The sequence below is a fragment of the Felis catus genome, chromosome B1, assembly GCF_018350175.1.
Source record: "Felis catus isolate Fca126 chromosome B1, F.catus_Fca126_mat1.0, whole genome shotgun sequence".
Classification (NCBI taxonomy): domain Eukaryota; kingdom Metazoa; phylum Chordata; class Mammalia; order Carnivora; family Felidae; genus Felis; species Felis catus.
The window spans coordinates 165,554,826-165,570,642 of record NC_058371.1 but is presented as its reverse complement, the minus strand read 5'-3'; the positions used below and the strand labels follow the sequence as shown (position 1 = coordinate 165,570,642).

At 38.6% G+C, this 15,817-nt stretch overlaps 1 protein-coding gene across 1 annotated transcript in view; it reads left to right on the top strand.

Moving 5' to 3' along the window:
- The window catches only part of GABRB1 (gamma-aminobutyric acid type A receptor subunit beta1), a 387,348-nt gene that overhangs the window by 127,989 nt on the left and 243,542 nt on the right, over positions 1-15,817 (top strand). The window contains exon 4 of the mRNA XM_011281892.4: positions 9,734-9,954. Within this exon, the coding sequence (XP_011280194.2) occupies positions 9,734-9,954 (221 nt within the window). The remainder of the gene's footprint in view (positions 1-9,733; positions 9,955-15,817) is intronic.

Below are 15,817 nucleotides of genomic sequence, written 5' to 3'. Positions count from 1 at the left end.
TGTAGAAAGTCACTGTGACTTCAGCCCTAAAACGTAAGTTTGTTTTAAACTCCATGTGCTTTTCTCATTTCCCGGAGATTTATCAGTTACATATGTTAGTGGGAGTTATAGACCCATTAATCTTGAACAGTTAGAGCAAAAATACTCCGGATTAGAAATTATTTTAGTTAACTGTAAGTCCCCATGTATGTTATCTAAGGATGACACGTTTTTTTCAGAAAATTGGAACATGGCAAGATGAATTTGGACTAACACACTTAGTGCTTATATCCAGTGCTACAGACACACAACACTACTTAATTCACGTTCAGCTAGCATGTTTGTGCTCTCCACTGCACACTATGCCAGGGCCTAAAAATTAAAAACAAAATAAAAATCCTTTGCCCTTGGGGAGCTCAGAATCCAGTGGGACTGAGAAAGAATTGCAAGTGCTACAATCAAAGTGGGAGAACAGTGTTGTGGGAGCTCAAAGGAGTGAGTGACTAATCACAGAATCAAATTTCCCAGGGGTTCTTTCTTCTCACCTTCTACTGTCTCCATGGTGAGCCAATTCATTCCCATGACTTCATCTATCACTCATGACTCACATGGGTCTGTTTCCCCCTGAGCCCTATCTTCCTATATTCTGGCCCATAACTACTTACTTGGCATCTCAATGTGCAAATGCCACCGACACCCACAACACACACCAGCCTGAAAACCATTAGTCATCCTCAGCCCCAAATCTTCAATTCTTATTGTTACCTCTCTACTCACTTACGTCAGAAACCCAGTGGTCATAGCCGATGCTCTCTTCTAACTTCACTGCTGCACACGTTTTTCCTCTTCTCTTCTCCTTCAGTGCTGTGTTAAGTCAACTCTGACTTATCTATCTATTCCCTAGGTGAATGCCAGAGCTTGTTAAACCGACACCCTCCTACTCAATAATCTTGTCTCCTTGAGTAGGCAGCTACCAATGAAGATGGGAGGAACTACTCTGCTTCAGAGTATTTGAAGTGGAGGGAATTTCATGCAGGAATCTGGTTACACAGGTAAAGGAAGAGCTGAGAAGACTACAGAGAACAGCAGGACAGCTTGGGACTAATAGTGCTGAGTCTCGCCCACTGACCTAGGAGTTCCTGGAGGCAGGCAGGAAAAATGTGTTATTCAACTTTTTCTCCTCAGCATTTGGCATAATACAACTCATTAAGCATAGTAAAAAACCATTAAATGTTGACACAGTGACTCAGTCATTCTAATACCCTAAGATCTTTTTGCTTCAGAAGTTTCTAGAAAATCGTCCCCGCTGCGGGCCCAACATTTCAATATATCTTACCATGGAAACAACTCTAACTATTTGAGCTTCTGATTATTTAAACTTTAGAACATAAGACATTTAAACTGACACTGGATGAAACATTAATTTTATCACATCCATTTGAAGAAATTGGATTTGTTGTGTAGAAAAATGTTTTTATATTTTTAAAGGCAATATGTCTTTGTACCTTCTACAGTAGATATTAGATTACAAATGCTGAGGGGTGCCTTGGTGGCTTAGTCGGTTACACATCTGACTTTGGCTCAGGTCATGATCTCACGGTTTGTGGGTTCGAGCCCCGTGTTGGGCTCTGTGCTGACAACTCAGAGCCTGGAGCCTGCTTCGGATTCTGTGTTTCCCTCTTTCTCTGCCCCTCCCCCATTCATGTTCTGTCTCTGTCTGTCTCTCAAAAATAAATAAACATTAAAAAAATGTAGATTACAAATGCTGAAATTCTTATATTGTACAGTCTCAGTCTCCAATAGTACTTCCAATAGTCTCATAGTTCATTGCATCAGAACCCAAGTGCATTCTCTAGTTGTCACATCCCATGTCATCTGTGTGTTCATGTATCACAGTGATCACAACGGCCTGTGTGATTTTCTTAGGTGCCTCTGATTTGGTACAAGCCCGTAACTCGCTGTTTCTGTTTTCCCACGAGGTTGATTGACTCTAGAATTGTTCAGAACAAAACTCAAGACTGACAAAAAGCCTGACTACCCAGATGGATAAACCAAATGGGGCTATTTAGGATAAGGCAAAGGTAAAGAAGACTATGTTCTCTGAGGCATAGTGCAAGGCTCCAGTGTGTGGGCAAAAAATCAATAATAAATGAGAGTATGGATTTTGGAAACAATGACAGTGCATGTATTTTAAAGGCACTGTAGCAAAACATGGCTAAGGAGTAAGCACAACAAACATATATTAACAGTTAACTTAATAGTAGACGATGTTAAGATAAAAGATTATAAATTAACAGCAAACCTGGAGATACAATAATGAATTTCCATGGCAGAATGTATTTAACGGTGACACTGATACCGAAACATTCATTTAAGCAGGAGGTTGCATTAGAAACAGATGTTGTGCCGTTCATTTCAATTACAACTTAAATTGGTTTATTTATCAGACCATTTTCCACTACATTTTGTTTGCATGAGATGCATGTTGTGTGGGTTGTTTCCTCCTATCTTTATAAGCTATACTACTTGTTGCCAGCATACACACCTAGTCTCCAGGTTACTTTTTTTTAAATCTAATTTATTGTCAAATTGGCTAATATACAATATGTACAGTATGCTCTTGGTTTCAGGGGTAGATTCCGTGGTTCATCGCTTACATACAACACCCAGTGCTCATCCCAACAAGTGCCCTCCTTAATACTCATCACCCATTTTCTCCTCTTCCCCCACGCCCCATCCACCCTTAGTTTGTTCTCTGTATTTAAGGCTCTTTTATGGTTTGCCTCCCTCCCTCTCTGTTTGTAACTATTTTTTCCCCTTCCCTTCCCCCATGGTCTTCTGTTAAATTTCTCAAGATCCACATATGAGTGAAAACATATGATATCTGTCTTTCTCTGAGTGACTTATTTCACTTAGCATAATACCTTCCAGTTCCATCCACATTGCTGCAAATGGCATGATTTCATTCTTTCTCATTGCCAAGTAGTATTCCATCGTATATTTAAGCCACATCTCTTTATACATTCATCAGTTGATGGACATTTAGACTCTTTCCATAATTTGGCTATTGTTGAAATCACTGCTGTAGACATTGGGGTACATGTGTCTCTATGAATAAGCATTCCTGTATCCTTTGGATAAATTTCCAGGTTACTTTTCTTCAGAATTGTCATTGTGTTTGATAGGGAATTGTCTTGATTAAAATTAAATATCTTTTCCTCCTCTCTGTTTGCTCTTCCAGTTAATAAGCAAAGCCAAATATGTCTCTCTTTTTGTTTTTCGGTCATTTGCCATCTCTGGGTCTCAAATTTCTCATAATACCTCCCTTTTTTGAAATCGGGAAGATAGGCCAGATGACTGAGGTTTTTGTTGGGTTTCCTTAATATGTGTAATCTTTTCTTAATTATATTCTGATATGGATGTTGATCAGCATCATTATTATGGCTTTTTTCTGGTTGGAGAAAATAAAAATGAAGTTAACCAGCACAAAGAAAGCAAAGTTTATTGCAATGATATAAAGAGGGCTCCTAAGAGGTTAAAGTATTGAACATGTCCACATGTCCAGACCTCATGAGAACTAGAAATAAGAAGTAAAAAGCCTTCATGAACTCAGTTGTTCATTCTCTCACAATGTCAGACTCTCCCTCTTACGGCTGTATTCCCTTTCTCCGGTCCCTTTATGTGTAGGCTGGCTTCCTCTTTTTTTCATAGTCTCTCTTCTCTCATAACCTCATAATAGCAGTGCAGCCCTAGTTCTATGTCATGACTTCTGCACTTAGTCCTACAGCTCCTGTCAGATTCTTTATGCAAGAGCTAATTTCTGGGAGAGGGCTCCGATTGGTTCATCTCATCTTTTTGATCCAGGCACAGGTTTATTTCTTGCCTGTGGATCAGCTGCTTTTAAATTAGGTATCTACTCTCTGTTCCCAAGGTGGTGGGGGGGGGGGGGCGGGACAGGATCATGAGATTTCATTGTGGCCTTGTTCGGTCAGCAGGCAGGGCAGTTTCCATCCTAGAAGGGACCACAGAACTGGCAGGCAATGACGCACAGCTCTACCACAATCAGCTCTTAGGAAAAGCAGCCTTAGCTTTGGAAAGAGCACATATTAGAGTTCAACTAAACTGGCATGAATATTTTACAGGGAACACGGATTTGTGGTTGGGATGCTTTATAATGTATGTTCGAACTTGTGAAAGATAAAATATAAATGTGTGCGAGAGCACTGGTTCTTTTATACACGTGAACACACACACACACACACACACACACACACACACACACATCCCCTTTCCTGAGAACAGTTTGAAAAGAAGGGATTGTTCATATGATCCTTCTGTGTGGATGCAATATTACTAGACGTTAAAGCAATATTTTGTCTCTTCACTAACAAGTCAACCAGCCTGAGATGTGCTGGTTGTGGAGGCAACTCATAAAAGACCACTTTTTTAGCCCAGCATAACATCTAAGAGCTCATTCTAGTCACAGGCATACCCCAATAAAACACACAACTCTTTTTCCCTATTCCAATGCAAGATAATGCATTTTTACCAAATGATTTCTTATGGTAAAGTGGCAAATTATAAACCATCCAATGTCAGAATTCCCTAGCACAAAGTTTTGAGGAATATGTTAAAAGCTCAAGAAGACCAGTGAATATACACAATTTTCATGGTAAGTAATGGTAGAGGATTTTGAAATATTTTATTGATATTAAAAGGAAGGATATTTTCATCTAAGGCAGGGTTTCTTAGCTTTGGCACTATTAACATTTTGAGCCAGATAATTCTTTGTTGTGGGGTCTGTGCTGGGTAGTGCATTACGTGTGTGTTGAGAGGGAGCACCCCTGGCCTCCGCCCACAGATGCCAGTAGCACATATCATCACTCCCAGTTGTGACAACCAAAACCATCTCCAGACGTTGCTATATGTCCTCTGGGAGCAACATCGCCTTGAGTTTGAAACCACTGATTTAACCTTTGTTCTCCACAAGAATTATTTATTTATTTATTTATTTTAATATGAAATTTATTGTCAAATTGGTTTCCATACAACACCCAGTGATCATCCCAACAGGTGCCCTCCTCAATACCCATCACCCACCCTCCCCTCCCTCCCACCCCCCATCAACCCTCAGTTTGTTCTCAGTTTTTAATAGTCTCTTATGGTTTGGCTCACTCCATCTCTTTTTTTTTTTCCTTCCCCTCCCCCATGGTTTTTTTTTTTATGGTAAATAATTTCTTATTCCCTTAACGTTTTTAGATTTATTAAAAATATGTCCTTTTGGAGTCTAATGGAGCACTACTGATTTGGTATCATCTGTCTTGCTTTTCCTCAATGAATCACATTCTCTCATGCCTGAATCAGCCTGACCAATTTCATTAGCCAACTCAAACCCGTTAATCCCATTAATTTGCTTCAGTGTCAGAGAATCCCCGATGGCCCATAGTTTCTAAATCCGTTGCTCTTCTTCCTCTCTCAGAGTAGCTTGCATACTTGAGAAAGCTGGTTGAATACTTGTAAATACACCCAGAAGAAAAAAGGCTTTAGTGTTCTTGTTCAATGTATTGCTACCTTTAATTTCTTTCTGCAAGATTTTCCATTCTCCCTTGAGTGCTTGCACCTTGATTCATAAAGAAATAATAGAAAATCTGGTGTACAAGACAACAAAATGCAGCAGTTTTAAGCCTTTCTTTTCTGTCTAAAAACGTAGTATACCAAAACAAGTCATAGACTTTTACTATATTCAGATGTCATTGTTAATATTACTATTAAGATGCAGATAGAAAGAATAATTTCTTTAAAATACAGTACATCGTTTCTCTGACCTGTAAATAATAAATTCTCTCAGAGAGAATTTGCCTGTCTCGTGAGGTTGTAAGAACAAAATGTGATGGGGTTGGAAAGACTACAAAAACCACAGAGCCTTCTCCAGGAGAAAGAGATTATTGTGATGCTCGTGTCATCATACAGATAGTACATAAGAGACACGGCTGTATTTTGGATCTTTCCATAATCATCATTATCACCATAACCAAACTACCATTCTCTTCCAAAAGTTTTCATTAAGGATATCAATCTCGTATGTCCATATGTTCATTTATCATGGGAATGTCATGGATTAAGATAATAATGCTAGACATACCTAAGACAAGTGCAGAAAACTACTTGTGCCACATCACCCACTTCCAAATGTAAGATACAAGCATAAGTACATTTTCACTGAATTACTTCTTCTGGAAAATAGGGTAAATTACTGCTCTAATTTAGAAGCATGATGTGAAGTTTAGTCCTTATTTAGTAAAAAAAAGAGCGAGTTGTGGAGAGCAGAGATCTCACTGCATGTGTAGAATTCTCTCTTTACGGGAAACAAAACAGTTTCCAGAAAGGGAAAGGGAAAAGTCTATGCAAATGCACACACACACACATACACACACACACACACTCACACACACACATACGCACACACGCACACTCAAATCTACGCAGAGATTACTCATGTTTACATTATTTCCTCCTTTCTACTCTCCGTTGTTTACTTACCACAAACTCATATTTTAATTATAGCATTTATTATCAGAGTATTGTTTGCCATTATAATCCTTTATAAGTTTTTCCCCATCACATATTAAAACTTTATTGAGGGAGGGGCGCCTGGGTGGCGCAGTCGGTTAAGCGTCCGACTTCAGCCAGGTCACGATCTCGCGGTCCGTGAGTTCGAGCCCCGCCTCAGGCTCTGGGCTGATGGCTCGGAGCCTGGAGCCTGTTTCCGATTCTGTGTCTCCCTCTCTCTCTGCCCCTCCCCCGTTCATGCTCTGTCTCTCTCTGTCTCAAAAATAAATAAACGTTGAAAAAAAATTTTTTTTAAAAATAAAACTTTATTGAGGGAAAGTTGGTGTAAGGATTTTGCCCCATGTTCTCATTGTGTGGAAATCCTTTGTATCACCTGTGAAGGTCTGGAAACTAATGGCTATTCAGCCTGAGTACTAAAACATGTTTTCCACTGCTGACTGTGCTGATCATAATGGCAAAGTTTACAATAACATGGCTTTGGATAGTTATTACTTTTCTTACATTGGCTGAATTACAAATAAGAACAGAACACCCAGACTTACAATTGATCACAATTGCTTATTTTCGTGGTCATTGGGGTCCTTCTGCCTGTAAGCTTTTTTTCATAAACATCTCTTTAAAAATAGAAATGCTTATGAAAATGAATATGCACACTCAAAGTAATTTGGAAGTATGATATCAATCTTTAAATAGCAATAATTTTGAAGATCATATATTTGTTTAGCATATTACAGTTTCTAAAGAGCTTTCACCATAATTTCCCAAGTAATGTTCACAATACATTGTGAGTGCTAGTAAATGATATTATTTTCATCTTTAAAATGAGGCATCTGATTGGGCATCTGGGTGGCTCAGTCATTTAAGCATCAGACTTTGGCTCAGGTCATGATCTCATGGTTTGTGGTTCTGAGCCCGATGTTGGGGTCTGTGCTGACAGCTCGGAGCCTGGAGCCTGCTTTGGATTCTGTCTCATTCTCTATCTGCCCCACCTCCACTTGTGCTCTGTCTCTGTCTCTCAAAAATAAATAGATGTTAAACAAATTTAAGATTAATTAATTAATTAATTAATTAATTAATTTTAAAAAAACGAGGCGTCAGAGATACAAGGGGTTAAGTTAGTTACTCATGTTACATAGGTCTACATGTCATAGGCTTTGGAATCAAGGTATTTTGAAATCTAAGGCCCAGAATCTGTTCAATTCATTTTTCCTCCAAAAAGGTGCTATGGTAAAAAATTGAAGAGAATGCAAATGAGAATAGTAGCGGTTGAGAAAGGAAGTGTATGTAACCCTTTGGATATTCTTTTCTGTTAAATGAAGGTAAAGTGGAAGGAGATTTTAGAGCTTTAAGGGATATTGTGTGATTAATAGTGAAGAGCTAATGTCCTTGTCATTGAACAAGAAAGAATGGCTTTGAATTATTGCAAGATGCCACTTGAGTAAACAGTGTGAGTGTTCTTGAATATAATGGTTAAAGGACATTGGAGCTCATTATCCATAATGAATATTGTCGTATATTTTGGGATATTTCAGAAATGGCATACAGATCCATAAAGGGATCTATATAAAGTGCGGTTTGCCCAGATGTAAGGCATGATGTGAATCAATGTTTCTCAATTAGTGGTATATACAACAATAGCAGGACACATACATTGTTCAGGAGTTATGTAGTGTTTTCTTAACTGTCGCTAAAATATTCACAATCACTACTGACAGATAAATATCCTTTATTTTTTTTTATTTTTTTTTATTTTTTTAACATTTATTTATTTATGAGACAGAGAGAGAGCATGAACGGGGGAGGGGCAGAGAGAGAGAGGGAGACACAGAATCGGAAACAGGCTGCAGGCTCTGAGCCGTCAGCCCAGAGCCTGACGCGGGGCTCGAACTCACGGACCGTGAGATCGTGACCTGGGCTGAAGTCGGACGCTTAACCGACTGAGCCACCCAGGCGCCCCCTTAACCGACTGAGCCACCCAGGCGCCCCCCTTTTTCTTTTAAAGGATATTTATCGGGGCGCCTGGGTGGCTCAGTCGGTTAAGCGTCCGACTTCAGCCCAGGTCACGATCTCACGGTCCGTGAGTTCGAGCCCCGCGTCAGGCTCTGGGCTGACGGCTCAGAGCCTGCAGCCTGTTTCCGATTCTGTGTCTCCCTCTCTCTCTCTGCCCCTCCCCCGTTCATGCTCTCTCTCTGTCCAAAAATAAATGTTGGAAAAAAAAAATTAAAAAAAAAAAAGAAAAAGGGAACTCTTGAGACTCACATATTAAAGACTTTATGATTTTACTGCTACCATTTTTTAATGGACAATTACACTTTATATTAATGAAGTTCTTTAAAAACAGACAACAACTAAAACTCTAAGATAATCATCACAGTCCCTTTCCAGTAGCTTGATCTATTTATTGAACCCAAATCTTCCTGACTCTCACTGCCAGGGGAAACCTGGGCAGAAAAAAAAAATGCAAAAAGAGAAGTCCTTAGTGTTATCTTGTACAAGAGGTTTGGAAACAAACTCAAATACAAACCCAACTCTGACGTCAAACCAATTTCTAAAGCAAAGCAAGAGTGAGGTAAGAGAGAAATGGTTGAGCAGTTCCACAGCTGATTTCAGTTCTCAGGCCAAATGATTATCTCCATCCAAAGGTGATTTTTAGTATCAATAGACAAGTTGTAATTTGCTAGAAAGATCCAGATAATGGTAATTGATGACCCTTATAAGACAAACAGCAGTATTCATTCAAGAGGCAATTTAGAAAACACCCTCTCCTTTTAAGTGCATAAATTTTTAAGTTATTATTGAGCACACATTCCCCTCCAAAATGGTACCATAACTATAATATCCAGATGTTAACTTTTGTGAACATGGATCTTTCAGTACAACTTTCCTTTGTGACCCTCCTCGCGATCATGACCTTAACTTCAAACCTTAAAATTCATTTAAATGGATTTACCCTACATTGGAGGGAATTCTTGGCCATGCATTCAATTATTACTCCAACACTTGTAACCTACTGGTTGTCCCATACTTGGAGGTGAAAATTTCAGTGTATTCAGGTTTAACTTCTTCAGGGACAGCAGGACAGTGGATCTCTGGGATTATACAATACTATGTACTATCACTTTCATACAGAAGGCCTTTGATGACGATGATGAGAGTCCAATTTTTTGTTTCCTTTATTTCACAGGATTATACACTCACCATGTATTTCCAGCAATCTTGGAAAGACAAAAGGCTTTCTTATTCTGGAATCCCACTAAATCTCACGCTAGACAACAGGGTAGCTGACCAACTCTGGGTGCCAGACACCTACTTTCTGAATGACAAGAAATCATTTGTACATGGGGTTACAGTGAAGAATCGAATGATCCGACTGCATCCTGACGGAACAGTTCTCTACGGACTCCGGTAAATGACTTTGTGTTGTATGATTCACTGTTGCTGCTGCTGTTGTTATTGTTGTTATGTTTTATTTTTTACTTTTGGAAATGGGCAGAGGGAAGAGAAGCAAGTAGGAGAATATATAGACACTTTCACCTATGTAACAAAGTTATATTAAAGACCAGAAAAAACTCTTTTGGAATCATTTGAACTAAGTCTAGGCAACTTTGTTCATCAAGGTAAGTGAATTATTCGCCCTAAACTTCAAATAATAAACATAGGAATAAGAAAATGCATGTTTGCCAGATTTTATACCTAACTTAACTGTAGAAGTTATATCCTTTTTTAGCAAATTGCTGGTGGCTCAGAGCCACCCAGACTGAACTGAAATGTGTTCTAAGTATTGGGTATAGCTACTTAATTATGAAAGAGAATTGGGAAACAATACTTTGAAGAAGGAGGAAAATATTTTGTAGTGACTTTGCGAAGATACATAGTGTTTTCATTCCCTTAAGTCTCTCTTTCAGTGTTTGTATTTAGGTATATGATCCATATGGAATTAATTTTTGTGTTTCATGTAAGGTAGAGGTTGAGATTTAATTTTTTTCCATATGAATATCCAATTTTATAATTTATTGAAAAGATTTTTCTTCTCACACCAGATTGTGTTTGTGCCTTTGACTGGATAAGTGGGGGGGGGGGGGGAGTCTAATTCTAGGCTTTATTCTATTCCATTGTTCTATTTGTCTATTCACCAGCAGTATCACACTATTTTAATTACAATAGCTATATGATAAATCATGAAGTAGTGTAAGTCCTCCAACTTTGTATTTATTCTTTAAGATTGCTACAGATATTCTAGACCATTTGCTTCTACCTATAACTTGTAGAATCAACTTGTTGATTTCTACCTGAAAGCATCTGCTGGAATTATAATTGAGATTGCATTGACTCTATAGATCAATTTGGGGAGAATCAGTATCTTAAAATGATCTAACACTCTAATCCATGAACATGATATATCTTCACTTCTTTAGGTTACCTTTAATTTATATTAACAATAACTTGCACCACAGTGGATTTTGTTTTGTTTGTTTTTAAGAATCAAGTATAAAAGAGGTATCATATACTTATTATTAACCCTCATTTGGTTATGGGTTTATTAAAAATTTTAAGACTAAAATTCAAATCAACTTCCCATTTTACCAAAGAAATACCTGAATTGTGACGTTATTGTAAGATATGTAGAGTGGTGGTTCTTTAACCTTTCTTGTAACCTTTTAAAAAAAAAGAAAACAAACCTTTGTTGTCACCTTATCCTTTTGGGAAACTGTTGATAGCTATATCCACAAACTCATGTATGCCCCAAATTTTCCTATTATTTTAGAGTCTTTATAAGCCCCCTAAAATTCTTCACACACCACCAACAGTAAGCTAAAACTCTAGGTAAAGGATAAAATCATACAATTAATTTCTGTACATTCACAAATACCCCAGAACACTATGCAAGTGAAAAAAAACTAGATGTGTGATAAAACTTCTGAACTTAACCCAGTGGTTGACTATGTAGTTGATAGATTTGGACTTTATTTACATAGTAAAATAGATTCAGATAAAAATAATGTTTGGAATTTCTTCACTCTTTCAGTACCCCCAAAATCTTTTGACTCTAGTTTAAAATCTCTGACCTAGGGGCGCCTGGGTGGCTCAGTTGGTTGAGTGTCCGACTTCAGCTCAGGTCATGATCTTATGGTTAGTGAGTTCAAACCCCACATCAGGCTCTGTGCTGACAGCTCAGAGCCTGGTGTCTGCTTCAGATTCTGTGTCTCCCTCTCTCTCTGCCCCTCCCACACTCATGTTTTCTCTCTCTCTCTCTCTCTCTATCAAAAACAAACAAACATTAAAAAAAAAATTTTAATCTCTGGCCTAAAAGTCTCTGAGAAAAATGGCAAAATAAACCAACAATTCCCTTGAATGTATTGATAGTGACTCCTGATGAAATCTACTAATCCAAGATCAGTGGTGATATTAATAACGGTATATACCCTAGAAATCAGTTGTAATTTTTTGCCACCTATGAAACTTCTATCAGATATAGCCAAGGTATAAAAGGGACAAATCACTCTTCTAAAGTATTCTGGGAGAATAATTTCATAACCCAATTTAGTAAGCTAATCAATCACATGTATGATCACTTTATGTGATTAGTCAAGAATGCATAAAAAGTTGTTTTTGATTTAAAAAAAAAAGGCAATCAGGTTTTTACAGGCAAGAAAGTGGGTTGCAATCTCAGTTTACAGAATCTCACTTCAGGCATTTCTCAAATTATTGGCAGCCTCTACCAATGGGAATTGATGTAAAGGAAGAAAAACATTTGAGAATCTTGAAATTGAACATACCTCATTTTAAACAAAACTGAGGCACAAAATGACAAGGACCGTTTCTAAGCACCTTGTCTATCTAAGGGATTGGGACTAAAATGTAGGTGTCCTGACTCCCATAGTTGTGCTCTTCCCACCCCACTGCCTTTCAAACACACTTAGAAGAAAACACCTCCTTCCTAGTTGTCCAACCTTGCTCTTTCCTCTTGGGAGCCAACCCAGACTTGGAGCCCGCAAACAGATCTACCAAAGGAAAACAAATCCTTCGTCTATTATGCGAACCCTGATTTCTTTTAGGCACAAGCATTTTCCATAAGAACCTCACATCACTTCTGATCTCCTTCTCCTCCCTGTCTTCTTCCCTACTTCTTCCCTCACAGGTTTATTTTTCTTTTTCTGGAGGTTATAAACATCCTGGAGAAACCATAAGCTCTAGCAAAGAAAGCATGACTTCTGGAGTCAGAGGACCAAAAGCGGGCTCAAATTCCAGCATTTCTGATTGTTTAACCTTGCACAAGTTATACAAATTTACTGAATCTACAATAATGGGCTAATAACCCCTTATTCATTGTTGGGAAATTCTTATTAAATAATGAATATGTTAATATATGGTGAATTCTAAATTGTATTTTTCTAAAGTCATTGTGCCTTATATAGCTATATTAGGTACTGGAGGATGGCTTTCTCACTCTCAAGAATATCAGTGACCAGAACAGAGACACAGTTATCCAATTAAAAAAAATCAGTGAGTACCTGTATATGTTCATATACTCACTGTTCTGGCCCTGGAAATAATTCCCCAGAAGCCTGATAGAAATTTGTCATTATGGCAAAGGGGAAATCACCAGCGACTATGAGTCAAGAGACTTGTGGCTGAACTAGACTGTGCCCTTAAGTAAGCTATTTCCTCCTCTGGGCTTTGGATCCCTCAGTTTTAAAGGGAAGAGATTGCATAAAATTATACCTAAATTCCCTTCCAAATCTAACTTCCATTGCTTCCCTTATCCTATATATTAAGGAATGTTTATTTTTAATCCCTCTGATATAACATTTTCTAGTCTTAGAAATGACAACCTGTATTTTTTTTCTTTGTAATTGACTTTTCAAGAATAACTGCCATATATCACTCCCTAGCACATGTACTAGAAAATCCTTATCATACAACATATGTATTGGCATATTTATAGCTGTACTTATTTTAGATACGGGTAATCAGGAGAATGAAATTTCTTGCCTTATCCCTTTTCATAAGTCCAGCTAATAGTCATTATGAAATGAGACCATATACTAATGGGTTGTTTTTAGCAATGATGGGATCAATGGGATTTTCTGAATGTCCCTGAAAGCCCCTTTAACCAGGTATTCCATAATCATGAGACTATATCATTAAGCTAAATAAAATGTTTTCTATATTCAAACTCAGTGTGAGATGTTAAAACTTAATGTATTTGAAGCCGCAAGAATAGAGTTGGTTGTTTTCTATTTTTGTGAACTATGTCAAATCAGATTTTATACACAGGGAATGACACACAGTTGCGTTAACACTCTAAAATAACAGGGTGGTGTCTGATGTAAGTCTAGTGCTTTTGGAGGAACCAGACTGCAGTGCAACAGGCATTCAGCAAATAGAAGAGACTCCATTCCTCATGTTTTTTGCTCTCAGGTTACCTCTGCAGTGACAAAATGCATTACACCAAGGAACAGCCCCATCGTCACTATTGCTTCCTCTTCCATTTTGCTAGGGATCTAAATAAAAGAGGTCTGTGATGTGCTGTGAGATGTGGCAGGAGACCGGAATTTATGACTATGTCCCATGATCACTCCACCCTGCTCCTTTCAAAGCACATTATGTCATTTCCTTTCTTTTTTATAATATGAAATTTATTGTCAAATTGGTTTCCATACAACACCCAGTGCTCATCCCAAAAGGTGCCCTCCTCAATACCCATCATCCACCCTCCCCTCCCTCCCACCCCCCATCAACCCTCAGTTTGTTCTCAGTTTTTTAAGAGTCTCTTATGCTTTGGCTCTCTTCCACTCTAACCTCTTTTTTTTTTCTTCCCCTCCCCCATGGACTTCTGTTAAGTTTCTCAGGATCCACATAAGAGTGAAAACATATGGGGCGCCTGGGTGGCGCAGTCGGTTAAGCGTCCGACTTCAGCCAGGTCACGATCTCACGGTCCGTGAGTTCGAGCCCCGCGTCAGGCTCTGGGCTGATGGCTCGGAGCCTGGAGCCTGTTTCCGATTCTGTGTCTCCCTCTCTCTCTGCCCCTCCCCCGTTCATGCTCTGTCTCTCTCTGTCCCAAAAATAAATAAACGTTGAAAAAAAAATTAAACAAAAAAAGAGTGAAAACATATGGTATCTATCTTTCTCTGTATGACTTATTTCACTTAGCATAACACTCCAGTTCCATCCACGTTGCTACAAAAGGCCATATTTCATTCTTTCTCATTGCCACATAGTATTCCATCGTGTATATGAACCACAATTTCTTTATCCATTCATCAGTTGATGGACATTTAGGCTCTTTCCATAATTTGGCTGTTGTTGAAAGTGCTGCTATAAATATTGGGGTACAAGTGCCCCTATGCATCAGTACTCCTGTATCCCTTGGGTAAATTCCTAGCAGTGCTACTGCTGGGTCATAGGGTAGGTCTATTTTTAATTTTTTGAAGAACCTCCACACTGTTTTCCAAGAGCGGCTGCACCAGTTTGCATTCCCACCAACAGTGCAAGAGGGTTCCTGTTTCTCCACATGCTCTCCAGCATCTATAGTCTCCTGATTTGTTCATTTTAGCCACTCTGGCCAGCGTGAGGTGATATCTGAGTGTGGTTTTGATTTGTATTTTCCTGATGAGGAGCGACATTGAGCATCTTTTCATGTGCCTCTTGGCCATCTGGATGTCTTCATTAGAGAAGTGTCTATTCATGTTTTCTGCCCATTCCTTCACTGGATTATTTGTTTTTTGGGTGTGGAGTTTGGTGAGCTCTTTATAGATTTTTGGATACTAGCCCTTTGTCCGATATGTCATTTGCAAATATCTTTTCCCATTCCATTGGTTGCCTTTTAGTTTTGTTGATTGTTTCCTTTGCTGTGCAGAAGCTTTTTATCTTCATGAGGGCCCAATAGTTCATTTTTGTTTTTAATTCCCTTGCTTTTGGAGATGTGTCAAGTAAGAAATTGCTGCAGCTGAGGTCAGAGAGGTCTTTTCCTGCTTTCTCCTCTAGAGTTTTGATGGTTTCCTGTCTCACATTCAGGTCCTTTATCCATTTTGAGTTTATTTTTGTGAATGGTGTGAGAAAGTGGTCTAGTTTCAACTTTCTGCATGTTGCTGTCCAGTTCTCCCAGCACCATTTGTTAAAGAGACTGTCTTTTTTCCATTGGATATTCTTTCCTGCTTTGTCAAAGATTAGTTGGCCATACTTATGTGGGTCTAGTTCTGGAGTTTCTATTCTGTTCCATTGGTTTATGTGTCTGTTTTTGTGCCAATACCATGCTGTCTTGATG